This window comes from Phodopus roborovskii, unplaced genomic scaffold (genome assembly GCF_943737965.1).
Source record: "Phodopus roborovskii unplaced genomic scaffold, PHOROB, whole genome shotgun sequence".
Lineage (NCBI taxonomy): Eukaryota > Metazoa > Chordata > Mammalia > Rodentia > Cricetidae > Phodopus > Phodopus roborovskii.
The window spans coordinates 7,832,271-7,850,688 of record NW_026126575.1 but is presented as its reverse complement, the minus strand read 5'-3'; the positions used below and the strand labels follow the sequence as shown (position 1 = coordinate 7,850,688).

The 18,418-nt window shown below is 39.2% G+C and overlaps 1 protein-coding gene across 2 annotated transcripts; it reads right to left on the bottom strand.

Annotated features, from left to right (window-relative positions):
- Positions 1–274: 274 nt before the first annotated feature.
- Positions 275–11,309, bottom strand: Kbtbd8 (kelch repeat and BTB domain containing 8). 2 transcript variants are annotated; one of them, XM_051203320.1, is made up of 4 exons: positions 11,072–11,183; positions 10,431–10,641; positions 5,071–6,185; positions 275–2,006 (listed from the first exon to the last, which is right to left on the bottom strand). In XM_051203320.1, exons 1-4 carry the CDS (start codon positions 11,166–11,168, stop codon positions 1,543–1,545), a joined length of 1,887 nt encoding a protein of 628 aa, XP_051059277.1. In that variant the 5' UTR covers positions 11,169–11,183; the 3' UTR covers positions 275–1,542. The 2 variants fall into 2 exon arrangements, with proteins under 2 accessions (XP_051059277.1, XP_051059278.1); XM_051203321.1 differs by having other exon boundaries at positions 277–2,006; positions 11,153–11,309.
- Between the last annotated feature and the right edge of the window lie 7,109 nt (positions 11,310–18,418).

Genomic DNA, 18,418 nt, shown 5'->3' with positions numbered 1-18,418 from the left:
AGGAAGAGATTAGAAGAACTACACATCTCTTTGTGTAGGACATGAACATGCTCATTCTATGAATGCTGTGCACTTGAGTTCCTGCTTCACAGAACCATCTCTACCTGTAGGGCCTTTGAGAAGCAGTCTACAAAGTTTCTGAAAAAGGAGGTATGTGATGGAACAGGCAATGTTTACAATGTGTTTCACAGTATCACCTTACAATTTGTGTAAGACTCCCCCCCCCCCCCCAGTACAATTCATGCCAATTTTCTTCGAGAGAATCAACCTGTTCTGACTGAGGACAGACTCTGGCCTTATGTGTATGTTATAGTAAGCATAGTAATGAGTACAATCCAAATGCCTGCTTTAGGCACAAAAGGACTTGGTTTGTTCTTCATGTTAGTATTCCTAACTAACTGATTCACTCACTTATCCTTCCTTCTACATCGCCTTCAGCTAGAATAAGTGTTATAACAGAAAAATATTCACTACCACTAAATGCAAAAAACAGAGGTTGTAACTGCAATATGAACCTTAAAAGCCACTGAATTATCAGATCATTGCAAGACTATTTCTAGAAAACAGAATTGTAAAAGTAGGTGTAAAACTTCACATTATAAGTTAACTGTCACAGTACCAACAACAGCTGGACAAGTAGAAGATGGATAAAGAGGTTGGGCAACAAACAGCCCATGTTAGTGCAAACTTGGAATTGTAAAACTGAATCCAGTACAAACAGCAGACCTTGTGGAGTCACAAGGTAAAGTGCCATGGCCATGGAACTAGCATGTTAATCTGATAAACAGAGTCAAACCATTTAAATCGATCTACCTAAACATGAATTAACTTATACACATGAATTAACTTATACGAGCACCAGTCACCTGCAAATCTGAGCCCTTTCTGAGATTTTAAAAAGTGAGACAGTGATAGCACTTGGAAAAGTTATAGACAGAAACTGCCACTTCAAAGTTTGAACTTAAAGTTACACAAGAATATGAAACAATCTGACTAAAATTTCTTTCTGAGACTGCGTTTTCTTCAGTTTGACAGAGCACATTAAATCTCATATACTTGAAAACAGTACACAAAAATAGATATGTAAATACATATAAATAGTAAGAATGAGGATCTAAGTTAGTGCTTCTCTGTGTTAAGAGAGATCACAGCTAAATAAATGATATTGCCTCATACTGTTACCCGTATTTAAAATAAAAAGTCACATGAACTAGTTTGGATGTCTCTACCCAGGAATACTCAAACTGCTTTTTAAGAGTGCATAGTTGTCTTGATTCACCTGGTTTCTCAGGGACTATTTATCAAAGTTCTAGAATGATACTTTTATGCTAGGGGTGGAAAAATGCTGATAATTGCACTTTGTTACCTTTCCTTACTGAAATGAAAATATCATGAAGGTAAAAGCAATCCCTCCCCACACCACAACCTTTACAAGCACCCATTTCTGTATACAAAACTCTCAGCTTTCTTCAGTGTTGACAGCATTTTCCAAGCAAGGTTCCTTAGTATGCGATGCCAGTAATGTGCTGAGGCCTCTACTTATTAGAGCACTTTCTGAAGACACTGAGGATACAGTTTAGCCACAGCACACTCAAAATGGCGGCCAAGGTCCCACAGCCGATCTGGGGTCTCGTATACTTTCATCCACTGGTCAGCAACATCATCATACTGGTAAAGAGAATTTTTCCTGCTGGTTCTGAAAATATGCTCTTCAACAGTCACTTGAGTTGCTCGAACAAATAAATGGAGTTTATTCTGGAAAAGTACTAGCTTAAGGTATGGATTTATAGATTGATCACAAGGGAAGTCCTTCTTACGAGTCCATTTATTCAGCTCTATGTCATAGGCTTCCACAGTAAACACTCGCTGATGATTCCCACAGGTCCCAGCTATGTAGTAGATGGAATCTTTGTACACAGCGGCCAAGCCCTGGGTTCTAGGCACAGTCATCGGAGTTAAAAATCCCCAGTAGTCTCTTTGAGGCTCATAGAAGAGGAAAAATTCTCCTAAAAGAAAGAAACAAATACGTGAATTTTCATGTTTCGTTTATCTTTAATTTCAACCTCTGAAGATTAAAGAGCATACATTTTCCTAAATATATACAGAGTATATGACTCCTAAAATATACAGAGTAACATTAATATTATAGTCAACCTATGTTGGTATGTATGACCTGGGAGGAATAAGGCAGGCAACATGCACATATACAACTTAACCATAAAAATCCATGACATGTGTGTGTTACCTGGTTAGAAAATAGCACATGGAATTGTTTAGATTTGTGTTTGTCAGTCACTGATGTGTTTGCACGAAGTTGTTATAAAGATAAATTTCAACAATTTATGGAACTGACTAAACTGGTAATAAAAGGGTGTGGTGAGTAAGACTGCCAATAGGAACATGTAAGAATTAAAATAATGAAGATTTACAAGATCTTGCTAATGATGCATTGCTTGTTTGGTTTTTTTGTTGTTGTTTTGAAATAAGGTCTCTAGCGTGAGCTCAGGCTGGTCTTAAGATACCTTGCTCGACCTTGATATGGGGGAGGGGCTTGGTCCTGCTTCAACTTAGTACACTAGACTTTGTTGACTGCCCAAGGATGGCTTACCCTCCCCTAAAGAGTGATAGGAGATAGGAGAAGGGGAGGGAGGGGGAACTGGGGTTGGTATGTAAAATGAAAAAAATTAAATTTAAAAAAGGGGGGAAAGAATATGAGAATATGTTGTATTTTTTAAAAAAAAATCTATTGTCAATAAAATGTGTTCTTAAAAAAAAAAAAAAAAAAAAAAAAAAAAGATCCTCCCTTCTACCTCATCCTTCAGAGCTGGGATGCTGGGATTACATAAACATGCAGCTATGCCCTGCTTAATGGGACCATTGTATGTCTTTGTAAAACAATATCAAGTTTATAGGGAGACTAAATTTAAACTTTAGCAGTTACAGGTAGAACAGGTTAAGCATTCTTTATCTGAAGTGCTTGATTCTATATAAATTTTAGATTTTAGAGTATCTGCATACACATAACGTGTTGTGTTAGGGAACTACTCCAAGTCAAAACACAATTACAACAGTATCTTCATTGCCTATGTTTAGATTGTGATCTGTTACATAAGGTCAGGTATGGAATTTTCCACAACAGTCCTCAAAAAGTCACAGATTTCAAAATACTTTTGACTCTTTACATTTGGGAATACTCAACCTGTAACCTTCAACAGTTTTTGTCAAGTTATATATGTAAGAAAGCTTCCTTCAGGTTAGTAATGAATACTGGATTTTAAGTACAGCTTCCCTTTAAACTATTCTAAATTAGGGATATTCTCATTTATAACTTAAATTGCCTACTTAACAACAGTGATGTTTCAACTCCAATTTTATTTAAGTTCCAACTTTTGTTTACATATTACTTCTTATTTGCTAACATATTACAGTATTCTTGACAAAGAAAATGGAAGTTAAGACATTTTTACATGTCCTAATTCTCTACAAATTTCTTATAAAGAAAAGCTGATTAAAAAAAAAAAAAGCAAAAAGCTCAACTCCTCTTTAATAAACTAAAACCAATGTTAAGCAATTCAAAAGACTCAGAGCCTCAGATTCTTTTTATATAAAATACAAAGTCTGGTTAAAAACTATTTTGGTCCAGATAGCCTATTAACTCATTGCTGTCTTGCTACAGTATTTGCATTAATATAAAATCCACACATTCCATTGAGGAGCCTTAAAATTATCTCTATGAACTATTTTGCCAGTAACATACAGAGAAAGAGAAAGGGAAAATGATGGAGATATATAGAGAGGAGTATACTTAATCACAATTGATGATATAATCGTCTTGGATGAATTACTCACCTACTCTTGTATTTTGCAAAGATAAGCCATGTTTTCATTTAACTATACAGCACCAGACAGTACTACTCCTTAGTTAATCCTGCAGAATTAATAAGCAATGCACAGCAAGCATGTCTAAGCATCTCAAAAATTTTTAAATCAAAAGATTAGAGCAAAAAAAAATTTTTAAAAAATGGGATAGGGCTTAAAAATGATCATATCTTCATGAAACCTACATTGTTCCTGTTTTAGTCATTTAACTACAACCCATTAAGAAACAAGGAAAATGAATAAGGATACAGAATTATCTACTCTGCATTCAAAATTCTAGCAACTACATTAAACAAAAAGTAAGGGGCTGAGGATATAGCTCAGTGTGAGAAGTGTGTGCAAACAATCATAAGGATCTAAGTTCAGATTCCCAGGCTTCACAAAGAAGCAGGGCAAAGTGATACACACATGTAACCCCAACAGTGAGGGAAGAGGGAAAGTCAGGTTCCTGAGTGACTTGATGGACAGACATTGAGAAAAATTGGTAAGCTCCAGTTTCAATGCAATTATGACTCAAAAACAAGGTGGAAAGCAATAGAAAAAGACATTCAAAGTTAATGTCTGGACTTCACACCTGCATATTCATGTACATATCATTTTTAAAAAAGAGCTAAAGAACATAATTTCAAGCCTTTGTAATTAAAAGTTTCATAACTACTGAAACCTTTTATCGGGGCTGGAAAGTGGTTCAGTGGCTAAGAGCACTAACTGCTCTTTTAGAAGACTCCAGTTCGATTCCCAGCATCCACAAAGCAGCACCACCATTTTTAACTCTAGTTTCAGGGTATCCCTTTTCTGGCCTCTGTATTTACCAAGCAGGTATGTGGTACCCAGACATACATTCAGGCAAAATATCCATATATATAAAAAAGAAACAAAAACAAAAATACCCAAGTATGATTAACCTTTGTTTATTGTTGAGACTTTAAAAGATGTTCCAAAATAGCAATAATAGACTATTATCTTTTTAAAAATACTTTACATGATATCCGAACATAACACAAAAACAGAGGACTGTTTCAGCAACTTAAAAATATTTACAATTTTTAAACTTTTTTATCTTGATTTTCTCAGAGAGAATGTTCTAGCAGTTTATGGCTGGAAAATCAGAAATATGAACTACTAGGAAATGCTCTCTGCTTTACTATGATTAAGTATCCCACCCTTTCATGAAGAATCACTGCCACCTACCCTGTAAGACATAGATCTTCTCTTTGTGCTCTACAGCATTATGGAACTCCATTGCAACTGGCATGGCACAAACAGTCATCCAACAGTTCTCTCTGCTGTCATAGCACTCCACGGACTTCAGGGAGTTTCTGCCATCACCTTCATACACACGCCCTCCAATTGCATACATTTTACCACAGCAATACACTAGTTTGCAGCCTATTCTGGCTCGAAGCAAGGATGGCTTGGCTAGCCATCTATTGGTGGAATGGTCATACATCCAAAAATCATTCTCTGCCTTATGGTCGATGGAGACCTCACTGCTGCTTGGCCTGTACCCTCCTGCAATGTAAATGTCATTGTCTGGCGATACCAGAATCCCAACTTCTCTTAGGTCATTTGGTGGTTTGCATAGTTTAAACACTCTTCCTGTGACTATATCTAGACAAGGCACTGTTTGCTTCTTTCCTGAGTGTTTGTGTGCAGCATCAAAACATATGATCATTTCAGAAGCAGTCATTCCGAGTCTCTGCGTACAGCCATTGGTGTTGGATAGTCCTTTTTCCCCATAGCTTTTGGCTATGGCCTGTGCAAACTGAGGTGGAATTTTCTCAATAAATGTATCTTCCATCAAAGGAAAACGTATACATTTGGCAAAAATTTCTGGAAGGTGTACTTCTCTTTCATCCTGCTCGTGTTCAAACCACCTTACAATGCTTTCATAAACATGTTCTTCCCGGTCTACATTTAAATCATCACTATCTAGTATGCTTATGAGTTGGTCTTTCGTCAGCTGAAGAAACTCTTGTTCTTTGGTGACACACAGAAACTTTTTACGGATATATTCTTTTGATCGATCTCCGAGTTCCTGATGGCCATAATGATCAGCAAAGATAAAGACCCCAATAGAATTCTGTGGATCCAAATGACTAATCATATACTTAGCACACTGGTCTTGTATGGAAGGAATTTGGAAGATGCTAGCTGTAGTGAACAAGGCTTGAACATTGGCCTCTGTCAGAATAACTCTAGAGGTATAGGCATAATTCAATACTAAATCCATTGATTCGGCTTCAACACCAATGATTCGAACTTCTTTCTGAGTACTTTCTGTAAGGCCGCTAGTGAACATGGATCTAAGGAAGAAAAAGCAGTCAATATTTTATATGTACCACAAATGACAAGTTCTTAGAAGTATAAAGTTATTGCACAGATAAGCCTTTCAGAAGCAAAATGAATACATTCCTCATGTTCTGAACAGGGACGAACTAGCACAGGACTTAAATCTAGTTAATCCTGAAAGTTCTGTTCTCAGGGCCATTCCACCTTGTGCCAATGGAATTACAAGCATACAATCTAAAAATATGGTACACTAGTAGATTGCTTCAAACTGAAATCAGGTGGGGAATCTAAAGGCCATGTGGCCTGCCACTCTTTAGGTAGAAAGCTATGGAGACTCTTTGAGGAAGGTCAGGATGGTAGTCCTTCACAGACCAAGGCTGGACAACAACCATTATCAGAGTAATTGGGTAATTGTGGCTGAAGTGAGCCTCAACAAAAAAACTCTGAAGTCACTGTATCTTTTAAGTGCTTCTACAACTCCCTCACCCCCCATACATCCCTAAGTAACATCCCCAGAATTTATTGCCCTAATCCAGTAGACTCTCACCCTGACAAATGTATTGTTCTTTGTCTAAGATAAAAATATATTACACTCCAATTATTTGTGTGGACTTCACTTTATTGTAAAAATCCCTCTGCTGCACATAAAATGAATAAGACTCTTATGGGCATCTCTTTTTAATCAGATCTGGGGCTGATTGGGTTTCTTAGTCTCACCAGAGTCCACATAAGACCTAAGAAAGGGAGAGGGTCAGGATTCTGGTCTCACATGCTAACTATGGAAAAAGGAGAATATTGGTAAGAAAGCAAATCATAGTGGCATATTTCAGATCGGATTGTCCTTGGAGCACATATCTAAGTGCCTTGTCAAATTGCCTTACAGATAATGAACTTAAATTGTCACGTCCAAGAAAAAGTTCAAGATATCATAAGGATAGCAAAATTAACCCTAAGCACAGTAAGTCAAATAAAATCTTTGATGGCCCAGTGAAAATTACAAGGAGACTTGTAAGCACAAAGTAAATTTTCATCTCAGAAAGAGAACAGCATTCTTCAAAGATACTTAATTTTTCACCTATGCCTTTTAAAACTGAAATCTTTTTAAAGACCACTTTAGTTATTCTTGGACATTTGAAAACCCTTAAAATAGATACATCTCATTTTAAAGTTAAAGTTTTTTACCTATTTTATATCCATACAAGAAATTATGACAGGGTTAATATAATGCCTTTTTCTATAAAGAATTTAATATTTAATACATTGCTGATTCTATGGAGATTATTTTTAATTTCCCCAACTTACAACCTTAGGGCTAAGCTTCTAAGGTGGGTGAATTGGAGTGGTAAATGATCCCAGGCAAGGGGATGACCATAAATCATAGCATCCTAACAGTAAGTCTGAGAACAGTCTGGCCAAATTGTAATATGTTGCATCAATCAATATAGTCTGTTTTTTTACTTCCTTTAATTGAGTATATTTACAAAAACTTCTTTCCAAAAACAGTAAGCAGATAAAACACTTGGACTTCTTAGTGGGACTCATTTGTAAACATCATTTCCTTTCTGTAAGGTTTCATTCTAAAGAACTTTTTGTTGTTGTTGAGACAAGGTCTTTTTACATAGCCTTGGTTAGTTAGTCTGGAACTCATTATGTAGCCTAGGCTGGCCTTGAACTCAGAGATCCTCCTATGACTCCCCAAGTGCTGGAATTAAAGGCATGCAGTACTAGAACCAACCATTCTAGGAAACTCTTAAATATTTTTAATTCTTCCAAAAATCCCCATGTGTATGCTTCCATTCTTTTTGAAAAACCATGTTGGGGCCTTAATAGAATTTGTTGAAGAAATGGCTGTGGTATTGGAGATAAAAGTAACTGAGAGCCAGACACTTTGAACTTGCTTTGTTATATTTTGTCAAAGTATTCCAAGTGGGAAAATGGGCAGACACCTTTGCAGTCCCTATCAAATACACAGGAACTTTGAGATTTCATTCTTTTGACTTATGTGTATGTATGCACACATGGGAGTGCAGATGCCTGCAAGTTTACAAGAGGGCACTGGATCTCCTGGAGCTGAAGCTACGGTGGTGAGTGCCTTGATATGGGTGTTGCTAACTAAATGTGGATCTTCTGCAAGAGCAGTTAGTGCTCTTAACCACTGAGTCATCTCTCCAGCCTTCAATACACATTTCAAAATGGAGTATGAGAAACCTGGAGAGTACAAGGGTTCAACTTGGTATGCTGATTACTTATCTTTTTGCTTCAATAATGTAAGCTTTAAGTTTAGTATTACCACAGGCTTTGATGAGTACATATCAGATTATTTCTACTATTTGGGCTGGTTTTTAGGTCAGGTGCTAAATGATTCACCTACCAATTAAAAAGAAAAGTCCAGCCCTTCATTAGGTAGACGAGAACAACATCACATATCCCATCTTCATGGAAGCCCCTCTTGCCTTGAGCAGGCTATGCTAACACTCAGGAATGGCCCAGCACCTTGGTGAATTCCCTAAAAGGTTCTTCATGTACTCTAAATACATTGTGAGTACTTACTCCCACAAAATCCCAAGTAGAACATTTTTCATAATCATTAATTTTGACAAATCATTAAATCAGGAAGCAGCCATGTCACATTTCCAGCTGTTCTAATTCTTTCACCTGAGATGCAGGGCTAACGATTAAGTATGATTTCTGAGATTCCCATATCAGGAGGCTCAAGAAACTTGTGTGTAGAAAACAATTTAGGTTTTTAGTTTTCTAGCAGCATCTTTATGTGAATAGTATGTTCAGAAACACTTCCAGGCATATTTTTTTTAAACTTCTTTGAAACTAAAATCTATGGTAACCATACTTTTGTGTAGGCACTCAAATATAATTTTAATTATACATGACATTTATATGGTACTATCTAGAGAAATTTTTCCTTTGAAGATCCTATTACTCAAAGATAATAGTTTTTATTAGAAAAGGAACTAATGAAGACCCACTTTTGTTCTTTACGTGTCACACAGTAGGAAATCTAGTTTTATACCAAAATCTAGCTCTGCCATTTGAATGACTTAGATCACACTCACTGAATCTTTTTTCACATGAATGGGATATGCATATATGTATTTCATATAAGATAATATTAAGATATTATAGGAGACAGTACAAATGAAGTAAGCTTCATTCAGAGTTTGGTGAGGAGTAACTGGGACATATATCAAACACATACATGATGAGCAACAGTGGTTTCCACTGCCAGGCCAAACTTGTATTCTCTATGTTTCATCTTTTTTTTTCCCCCTTTCCTTTCTGGCTTTCTATCTGTGAAAATACTTAGTAGTTCAAAGGCCTACCCAAGACAAGTGAAAATGGTTTAAAGTATCATACCGACTAACTATATTCAACCCAGCATTCTGAGAAAGAGGAACAAGAAACTAATAAATGCAACATCATAGTGGGATGTGCCCTATAAGCACCTCAGAAGATAAAGCAGGAGTGTGGCTGACAAGACGTTCTTCCTGTCATTCATCAACCACTTCTGAATACTGAAGGGCTTTTACGAGAAATACCTGAAACAAAACATTTATGCTCAGGTAGAAAGGTACCTTTTCCAATCACCTGTTTTTAGAATAAGAACTTAGTTTTCAGACCCAAGCTTACAATGTTCACTTTTCAGTATTTTATGAAAGTGAAAAAAGCAATACTTTTGGGAACCCTGGAAATGAAGACATAAACTTTTTCATTTCACTTATCCCACTACTTTTTAGAAAACTCCATGGCATTAAAACAATCTACTAAATCCTGATTTACTGGTAAAGGAACACGTTTCTATGTTTTAAACTAAAAACAGTTATACATACTAAAAAAGTGAATTTTTAAAAATAAATTATAAAACTTCCAAAGACTAAAACACAGTATGCCCAATATGGCAGGCACCAGCCACATGTGAGCTGCCTGTGCACTTGACATGTTTTAGTTTAGCTGAGTTACTGAATGCTTTAATTTTAAAGAATTATATGTTCACGTGTGGCAGGCGTCTTCCAAATTGGGGAACACGTCATACAGACGTCCACTAACTTAAAATCCAACTATCTTAAACCCCACAGTTCAAAACAAGGGCTCATTAATAAGACAAGGCCTGTTACCTACTCTGAGAAAACAAACGTATTGCTTGCCTTTATTTGTCCCAAGTTAGTATAAAAACCAAGTGGGTAATACTGGCGATGAAAGGGAGGCTAGTATGTATGGTAATACAACCTCTACCGTCGTCATACCTGAAGTAGGGGCTGATTGCAGCAAGAACGTTTCTGTGGCAGGAAAATGTTTTCCCGTGATCCACTTCCACTACAATGTCTGTCAACTGTCCTTCATCGTACATTGTTTTGAGTTGCTTAAGAATACTGCAAGCATGGAAGGGGTCCATGGCTTCGTTGGTTGTATCTGAAGACGGAATTCCATTCGTTGTTGGGGAAGACTTACTTAAATCTAGGAGAAAATATTCGCACAAACACAAGGAGTTCGAAGCCAGTTGCTGCGACGTTTGTTTTTAGCCCCCACCCTTTACACAAAATCCCGAGTCTAGGCACAGGACCGCCAGTGTGGGCTCTGGGAGACGAGAGCCCAGCGAGAAGAACGAGTTCCCAGGCCGGTGCGCTCCTTGGGAGCCCGGCGAGCCCGGACCGCCGCGCTCGCGGAGGGAGGGTGTGAGGCGAGCCAGCCGAACCGGCGGCGGCGGAGACTCGGCTCGGGGCCGAGCGCGGAGCGAGAGCCTCCCGAGGGCGAACGCCAGGGCGCCCCTCAACCGCCTCGCGGGCGGCCGGTACCCAGTCTCTGCGGGCGCGCCGCCCACCGCCCTCCTCCCCATTCATCTTCGCCCCCGCGCCTGCCGCCTCTCCATCCTTCCCTCCCGCCTTACGGCCGCCTCCCCGGGTCGGGGCCGGCAGCCGCGCTCCTGCTTCCCTCCTCAGCACCGCGGCGGCCGCAGCACGCCACCCACCTGCCGACGCGGCCATTTCTCCAAGGGGCCCCGGCTCCGGTTATTTAAAGAGGAAATGTCATTGCGTTTCGCTCGCTCCCGGGTTCCGGCTCTACTAAGCGTCGCCTAGCCAATGGGGGTGGCTGACCAGGCCGGCTCCTCCCCGGGCCTCGAAATGCATAGCGCTGATTGGCCAGTATACGAGCACTTGCGCATCGGGAAATGTAGTTTTAGTGTCCCCGTTCCCGCGTGCTCCTTGTCGAGCTGAGACCCAAGCCGGGCGTTCCTATTGGCTAGCTGGGAGGAGGAGACGAGCCCTGAACCCGCCAGCTGGTGATTGTGAGATGCGCAGCGCCCGCCGGGAAATGTAGTCCTCTGCCTGAGGAGCGCTGTCACTCTGAGGCGTGAGGTAGGAAAAGTTCTTTTAGCTCAAATTTCCCTGGCTAAGGCCTCTCTCCGTTTTAAAAATCAATCTCTTCATTCCCCAAACCCCCTTCCTGTGACTAGATTCCTGTATGAAAACGCGCTCCACGTGAGGGCTTTGAAACTCTGAAAAGTTGGAAATGGTCAGGAGGGCTGTTATCCAAAAATGCAAAGGAAATAAGACACCCTCGCCCAGAAGAAAAATATCAGTAGGCCCCAAAGCAAACCTCTGATGAGTCACTTGTGACATCCACTTGAAATTGCGTCACCTTAGTCACATGGCCTGCTTTTCACAGATGAGCTGGGTCTGGTTACAAGGCCACTCAGAACCTGAATCCACTTGGCTTACCTTCAGCTCAACCAGGAAACACCTGTCCCACTGAAGAGTACAGGAGCGCCAGATGGGGGCCCAGATGATTGATTTCCCCTGGGCTTCTTGACAGGGAAGAGGTCCTCTGGGCTTTCCTGGGAAGAGGTGCCAGAGAGAGGCTAAGCCTGGAGCTTGTCAGGACAGTGCTGAAGTCCTCCAGACTCCTACACAAGTTCTTCCAGCTCTGGAGCGTAGATCCTTTACCCTAACATATAAACAACAGTTGGCATTCTGTCTACCTCACAGTCTTTTGCAAAAAGAGCAGAAATTGTATCCTTTACCTGATTTTTTTTTTCTTCCATTATGTGTGTTTTTGCATGGGTGGGGGTGCGGTATGGAGGCGGATCACGTGTGTGCATGCAAAGTGAAGGCCCAAGATTGATGTTGGAAATTCTATATTGTTGCTTTTCTACCTTATCCAGTGAAGCACGATCTCTCAATGAAACTCAGAGATCACACATACAGCTAGTCTTTCCAAACAGCTTGCTCTGGGGATTCCTTGTCTTTGCCTTCCTAGGTTGGGTTCTGAAGACTCGAACATCTCTCCTCCTCACACTTGGCATGACTAGCACTATAATCACCGAGCCATCTTCCCAACCCCTTTGTTGGTCTTTTCTGATTTCTTCGTCCTGTTTCTGGCATCTAACAGGATGCCACATTATAAAAACCTAAAGAAAAAATTAATGTAAAACAGAAGTGAGCAAACACTGGGAATGCATCTTGGAATCAGTGAATGGGGGGGGCGGCTTTAGTTAATTCACGATCATAACTTTCCTAGTATTGGAAAGATCAAGTAGTTGAATGGTATTTATTATATAGCTGTAAGTTGAACCAGAAGCCTCATGCAAGCATACTGTCAGCCCCAGGTGAACTTATTAAAGAGTCTTGATTGTTTTTTAAACCTATGATTGAAAAAGAGTGGGAAACATTTAAAATAATTGAGCTCTATTCCCCTAAGTGTGCTAGAAACTCAAAGTCCTGTCGGGGCCCAGATAGATGGCTCTGCTACATCTTGGTTTAAAGTCAAAGAATTCAAAAGGACTAATGAGTGGCTTCTGTAGGATGTTTAGTCTTAGGCATGGATGTCTTATCTAAATAACAAGAGACTTGCTCTGAGGTAACTCTTGATCTTCAAGGCCAGATAATGGGAAATTTAGTCTAAGGCATAGTTACCAAATGTTTGTTCCTTGTATCTCGATAAAGAAGTCTTTTGCCATTTTCCCCTTTTTTGGTTGGGATATTTAAGAATGTTGAGCATTCTTGGAGCATTCAGTATTGACTGAATACCCTCCTGATTCTCTTCTGTGTCTTTCTCTCCCTTACTATCTTTACCGGCCATTTCTCAATCCATACTCCCCCTCTCAGGTACAAACCAGGCAAGTGGGCTGGATCCGACTGAAGCACCACAAAGACAGGTTACAACAAAGTCCCAAGTACTACACTGCTATATGAAAGAATGAGATGTGCTTCCAGGGGATTGGGCCTTATGGACATCATTCACATTCCTTGCTTATGAAACACAAAAAGCTTATTTATCAGCATAGTCTTTACATAATGGATTTGATTTCACTTTTGTTACTTCTAATTTGAATTTATGTTTCTCACATATTCAATTTACTAAAATGATTTTGCTCACAATATTGAGGACACTAAGAAAAAATGGAATTAATTCTCAGGATAGACTTAGCAAATAAAGCACAGAGCATACATTTTTGGGGGAGCATGCTACTGAATGTTTAACTGAAGTTCAAATTTAATCAGCAAATTTCCAATCCTGTTAAAAGAAGGGAAATTTTACTTACTCTTGAAGAGACACTTACACATTTTTCTCTTTTTTGTTTTAAATCCTTGAAATGCAAGGGTCTAGCTACATAGCCCAGGAACTTGATCTTCCTGACTCAAACTTCTGAGTGCTGGATACATGGTCAAGTCTCCAAGCCCAACTCAATTTTCTATTTAATTCTGATTCTGAACTAATTAAATAATTCACTTTTCCTATTGCTAAATTAACTAAAAGAAAGCTTCGTCTTCCTGTAACGGACAAAAATTTGTCAGCTTGGGGATAGGTCAGATTACAAAGTACAGAAAGTAAATCTAAATTTGAGAAATTAAAAAAAAGAGTAGTTACAAGCTTTCCAATCATATGACACTCTATAAATAGACTCCACTGCTGACCAGGTGATATTGCTCTGTGACGATTTTATTATTTTGATACATGTTTTAAACAGAGTAAGTAGAGGGATCTCAAAGTTGAAAGAGTATTTCTACAAATTCTCAGTGCTTTTTACTACAGAGAAGGTTCTGTTCCAGAGTAGATAACAAATGGCCCAAAGCTATAGTTTTATTTTTTAAATAAGGCAGCTCTAAGTCTACAGTTGGCAAGAATCTACAAAGCCTTAGCCTGGAAAGACAACAGCAAAAGTAACGCAGTTTCCTTAAAGTATTCAGCACTGTGTTGACCCTTGAAGCAATTCTCTTACATAGTTACAGCTCAGAGTAAAATATATAAAGGATGGAAATTGTAAAAGCAACCCAAATATGCTAAGAACTGCACTTAAGTTAGACACTGGAGATTTGTTATTGTATATATTACCTGGGAACCAAAAGCAAAGAGGACCACTGTGATAGTGGCTTGAGAAAAGTCTTGGCCTTTCAGTTATAGAGAAGATAAAGGATGATGGAAGCAACAAATTTGAAAAATGAGGAGGGAAATGCAGCCACCTTTTTGTGTGTGCCTTCACATATAGAGAATGGCTTTTAGCAATTATCAGTTGTGCACAGGTGACTGTCAATAACGGTCCCACACTACACACAGCTCTGATGTGATAGCAGCTTTGATGGAGGAGGAGGGAGAGAAAATAAGAGCTCACTTCTGCAAATCGATTCTGCAGCTTTCCAATTTCCTCGTTCCGTGCTGTGCAGGCTGTGAGATTAACCAGTGCTGTATAAAATGAAAGAAAGTGAGAAGGGACACTGACGACTCTTACCTCTCAGCAAATGACATCCTTACACATTTATCTTTCTCAGCTGCAATCTACTTGATGTGCCCAATGTGGCATTTTCCTTGGTTTTTGTATTAGCTGCATTAATGCTTGGAATGAAGCAACAGAGTCAATTTTTTTTCAATATAAATGTAATATAATTACAGGTGCTATTCTTTTTAATTCTGAGATCTATACTTTGCATATGGTTTACTTTATTTTTAAATACACAATCTAAGCATTAAGTCCATCTATTGGGTGTTTCACTATTGTACCTCTTATATAATGGTAATAACTAGAAGACTATATTTTTCAAACACTGAATTTTATTATACCAATGGATAGTAAAATGCATTAATTTGCCCTTTTAGTGCTTGTAATTTAGCCTACATAAGAAGGAAACTATGGATGAAAATAATGGTGTGAATATTTAATTTCTCCAAAAAAGAGACTTTTTTTGTTTTGTTCTTTGAAACAGGGTCTCATTATTTGCTCTGGCTGTCCTGGAACTTACAATGCAGAGCAGGCTGGCCTTAAACTAGCAGAGATTTGCTTGCCTCTGCCTCCAGAGTGCTCAGATGAAAGGTGTGCACCACCACACCAGGCTTCAAAAGTAGTTTTCTTCTCACCACTCCTGAATTCTGGGAAGACATTGTGTGCTGCAGGGATGATAACAAGGGAAGAGAGGAAGGAAAGTGGGAAGGGAAGGACAGGAGAAGGAGGGAGGGAAGGGCAAAGGAAGTTCTAACTTAGAACTTGTTTATGGAGGTAAAGCATTCAAATGAAAATCAGCTCAATCATGAGGGCTGATGGCACACTCCAGTTAGATAAGATAGATATATCAGACAATAGGTTATGGATTTCAGAAGCACCAAGAGATCCTGTTTACTTGTAGAAGTTAAGCCAGGCATCAAAGCAGGGTGAGTTATGGAAATACTTGCCAAAGCAGTAGATTCTTTATTTCTCTTAGCTTGGCCTCCAAGGTAAAACATTAACTACATGTACCTTCCTATTGCTAAGACTTAATTAAGAACTGAACAAGGAATGATAATTAATAGCTATAAATCACCTACTTTATTTCACTAAAACTACATGCTTTAGTTAAATTTGATATGACTTGCTATATGATATGACTACTGAAATACTGTGAGCTATACTTAAGCTCACAGTATTTCAGTAGTTGTGTAAGGGTCTTTGGATACAGATCTTTTGATTATACTAAGAAGTTCCAGTGACTGATATTGAGAAGATATTTTAACATTTCTCTTCATTAAACATGCCTATTTCTGGGTCAGACACAAGGTAATCCAGAATCAGCCAGGAATGATGAGTGCATAAGTTTAAGAAACCTTTATTAAAAGAATAAATAAAAACCAAAATACAGAGGGTAAAGTCACACTGCTAAACTATTTTGACTTTGTCAGAGAACACTGATCATTTTAGAGATATGATGATATCCTATTTTTAAGGTAGATATAATTTGCCATGAATAGTTATTAAATTGACTATGCCCCACAAATCTATTGTAAAATTGAATTACTGTATTGCTCCCTTAATTAATTCAGTTACACTCAAACTGATTTTAAGAGCCAGTCACCGTCCACACGTGAGAAAGATATCAACACTCTCCTTTGCTTGAAGGTTACCTTATAATCCACATGAAGCTGAAGGAGTTAAACTCCCCCAGCTTTCTAACCCTAATTATGTTCTGATATAGTTAAAGCTTATGAATTAATCAAAACTCATAAATAGGAACATGTAAGCAAGTAGCAATCTTCAGACTGCCGATGGAAGAACAGAAATTCATAGAGAATAGGCACCAGACATTTTGAAAACTACACTTTAAACATAGCGGAGAGAGCATAATTAAATATTTATATGACAAAGCTATTGATGTGTCCATAATACTTTCAGGAATAGTTAACCTTTATGTCTGGTTGTTGCACCACAATGTTTCCAGCCAGAAGCATCTTTGCTGTGGCAGGCCATGCCGCAGGTGTTGTTGGATGGTGCAGAACAGCATCTCTGGCCCCACCCATCAGAGGTCAACAGCACATCCCACCTCCAAAAGCGAAACCAAAATTGACTCCAGACTTTGTGAAATATCCCTAAAGGAGAGTGCTCCCTCCTGCTGCAGGCCAGTGTTTTAAGGGTGTGCCTGCTCCGGTTCCTCTGGCCCATGGGGACTTCCACTTTATTGACAGTTCTGTTTCAGTTTCCATAAATATAGCACTGTGTTATTTTAAACTATTTCATTTATTTTCTTAACAATTTATTAACTTCGTCATATTGTATGACTGTTATGCCTGCATTTATGTCTGTGCACCACATGCATGCCTGGGGCCCATCGAGGCCGGAAGAGAATGTCAGATTCCTTAGAACTGGAGCTATTGTGGTTGGTTGTGACCTACCCTATGACAGGCTGGTCTCACACTCACACAGATCCACCTGCTTTTGCCTCCCAGGTGCTGGGATTAAAGGAGTGTACCACCAATGCCCACCCCACCCCTTTTTTTCCCTCTTTCTCTAAAGGTATTGGGTTCATGAAAGATGCCTCAAACCTTTCTCCTACTTGTGGCTGAATACTAGCTGTTTCTGGAACCATAGTTTTCATGTTCATTAGATGAGAGGCACTACAAGGCCAAGGAAGCATCTTAAGCAACAGATGTTTCCTATGCCACTCTCTTGCATACTCGGCCCCTGAGGAGGAACTATGTTCACTGGAACAACTCAGCTTCCAAAACACACAGCTATGCACTTGGTTTTCACCAATATTTCACCATATCAAATATAAAACCATTTCTCTCCAGTCATTCTCAGGGCCTCCTTGTTGGAGAACACAGAGCTCAGCTTGTGTGTCTGTGTGTATAAAACATTCTCACCTGAGTGTGAATCGCTTTTAGGAGGTAGAGTGCCATCACTATAAAGAGACACACTCTCTAGAATGAGGTTAGACTGCCCAGGTCCAAATATTCCAAGTGCTGGGACAAAAAGTGTGCTCCAACACTGCCCAGCTAGCTTTTAAAAATGTTTTAACTGGTATAGGATCACCTCCCTTTCTCTTTTCCCCTTCTGCTGAAGCTCCTTCCAAGCTACCCTCCCTCAAACCCGTCCCACGTCCCCACTCTCAACTTTATCACCCTTTTCTTTGATTATTATTGTTGTTAATGGTGGTGGTGTGTGTATGGGGGGGGGTGTATCAAACATAGCTCCCAAAATGGCAGTACTGGTGATGACGCTCTAAAAAGGACTCTAACTGGGTTATTGACTAAACAGAATCTTAAACTCAGCATTCTGTTTACAAGGGAAAACCACTAGCTTCTTTATCTGCCTCAGTTGGCCAACTACCTCTGGCAAGGGTGTCTAGTTCCCAGTTAATTGGAAAAGCCTGTATCAACTCAAAGATCCCATCCTACTGATTAGTATAAAATCCAATCAATTGCGTTCCTGCTTTGCTTCTCTCTATTCCCAAGGCAGTCTGGCTGTTCCAAATAAACTTCTCTTTCTACTCAG

Bases quoted from the DNA above. Each gene is read 5' to 3' on its own strand.
- Kbtbd8 (XM_051203320.1), bottom strand. From the start codon at position 11,168: ATGGCCGCGTCGGCAGGTGGGTGGCGTGCTGCGGCCGCCGCGGTGCTG. The intron at 10,642-11,071 runs GTAAGGCGGGAG...ATTTTCTCCTAG, and splicing joins CCCGACCCGGGGAGGCGGCC to ATTTAAGTAAGTCTTCCCCA. The intron at 6,186-10,430 runs GTATGACGACGG...TTTCTTCCTTAG, and splicing joins GCAATCAGCCCCTACTTCAG to ATCCATGTTCACTAGCGGCC.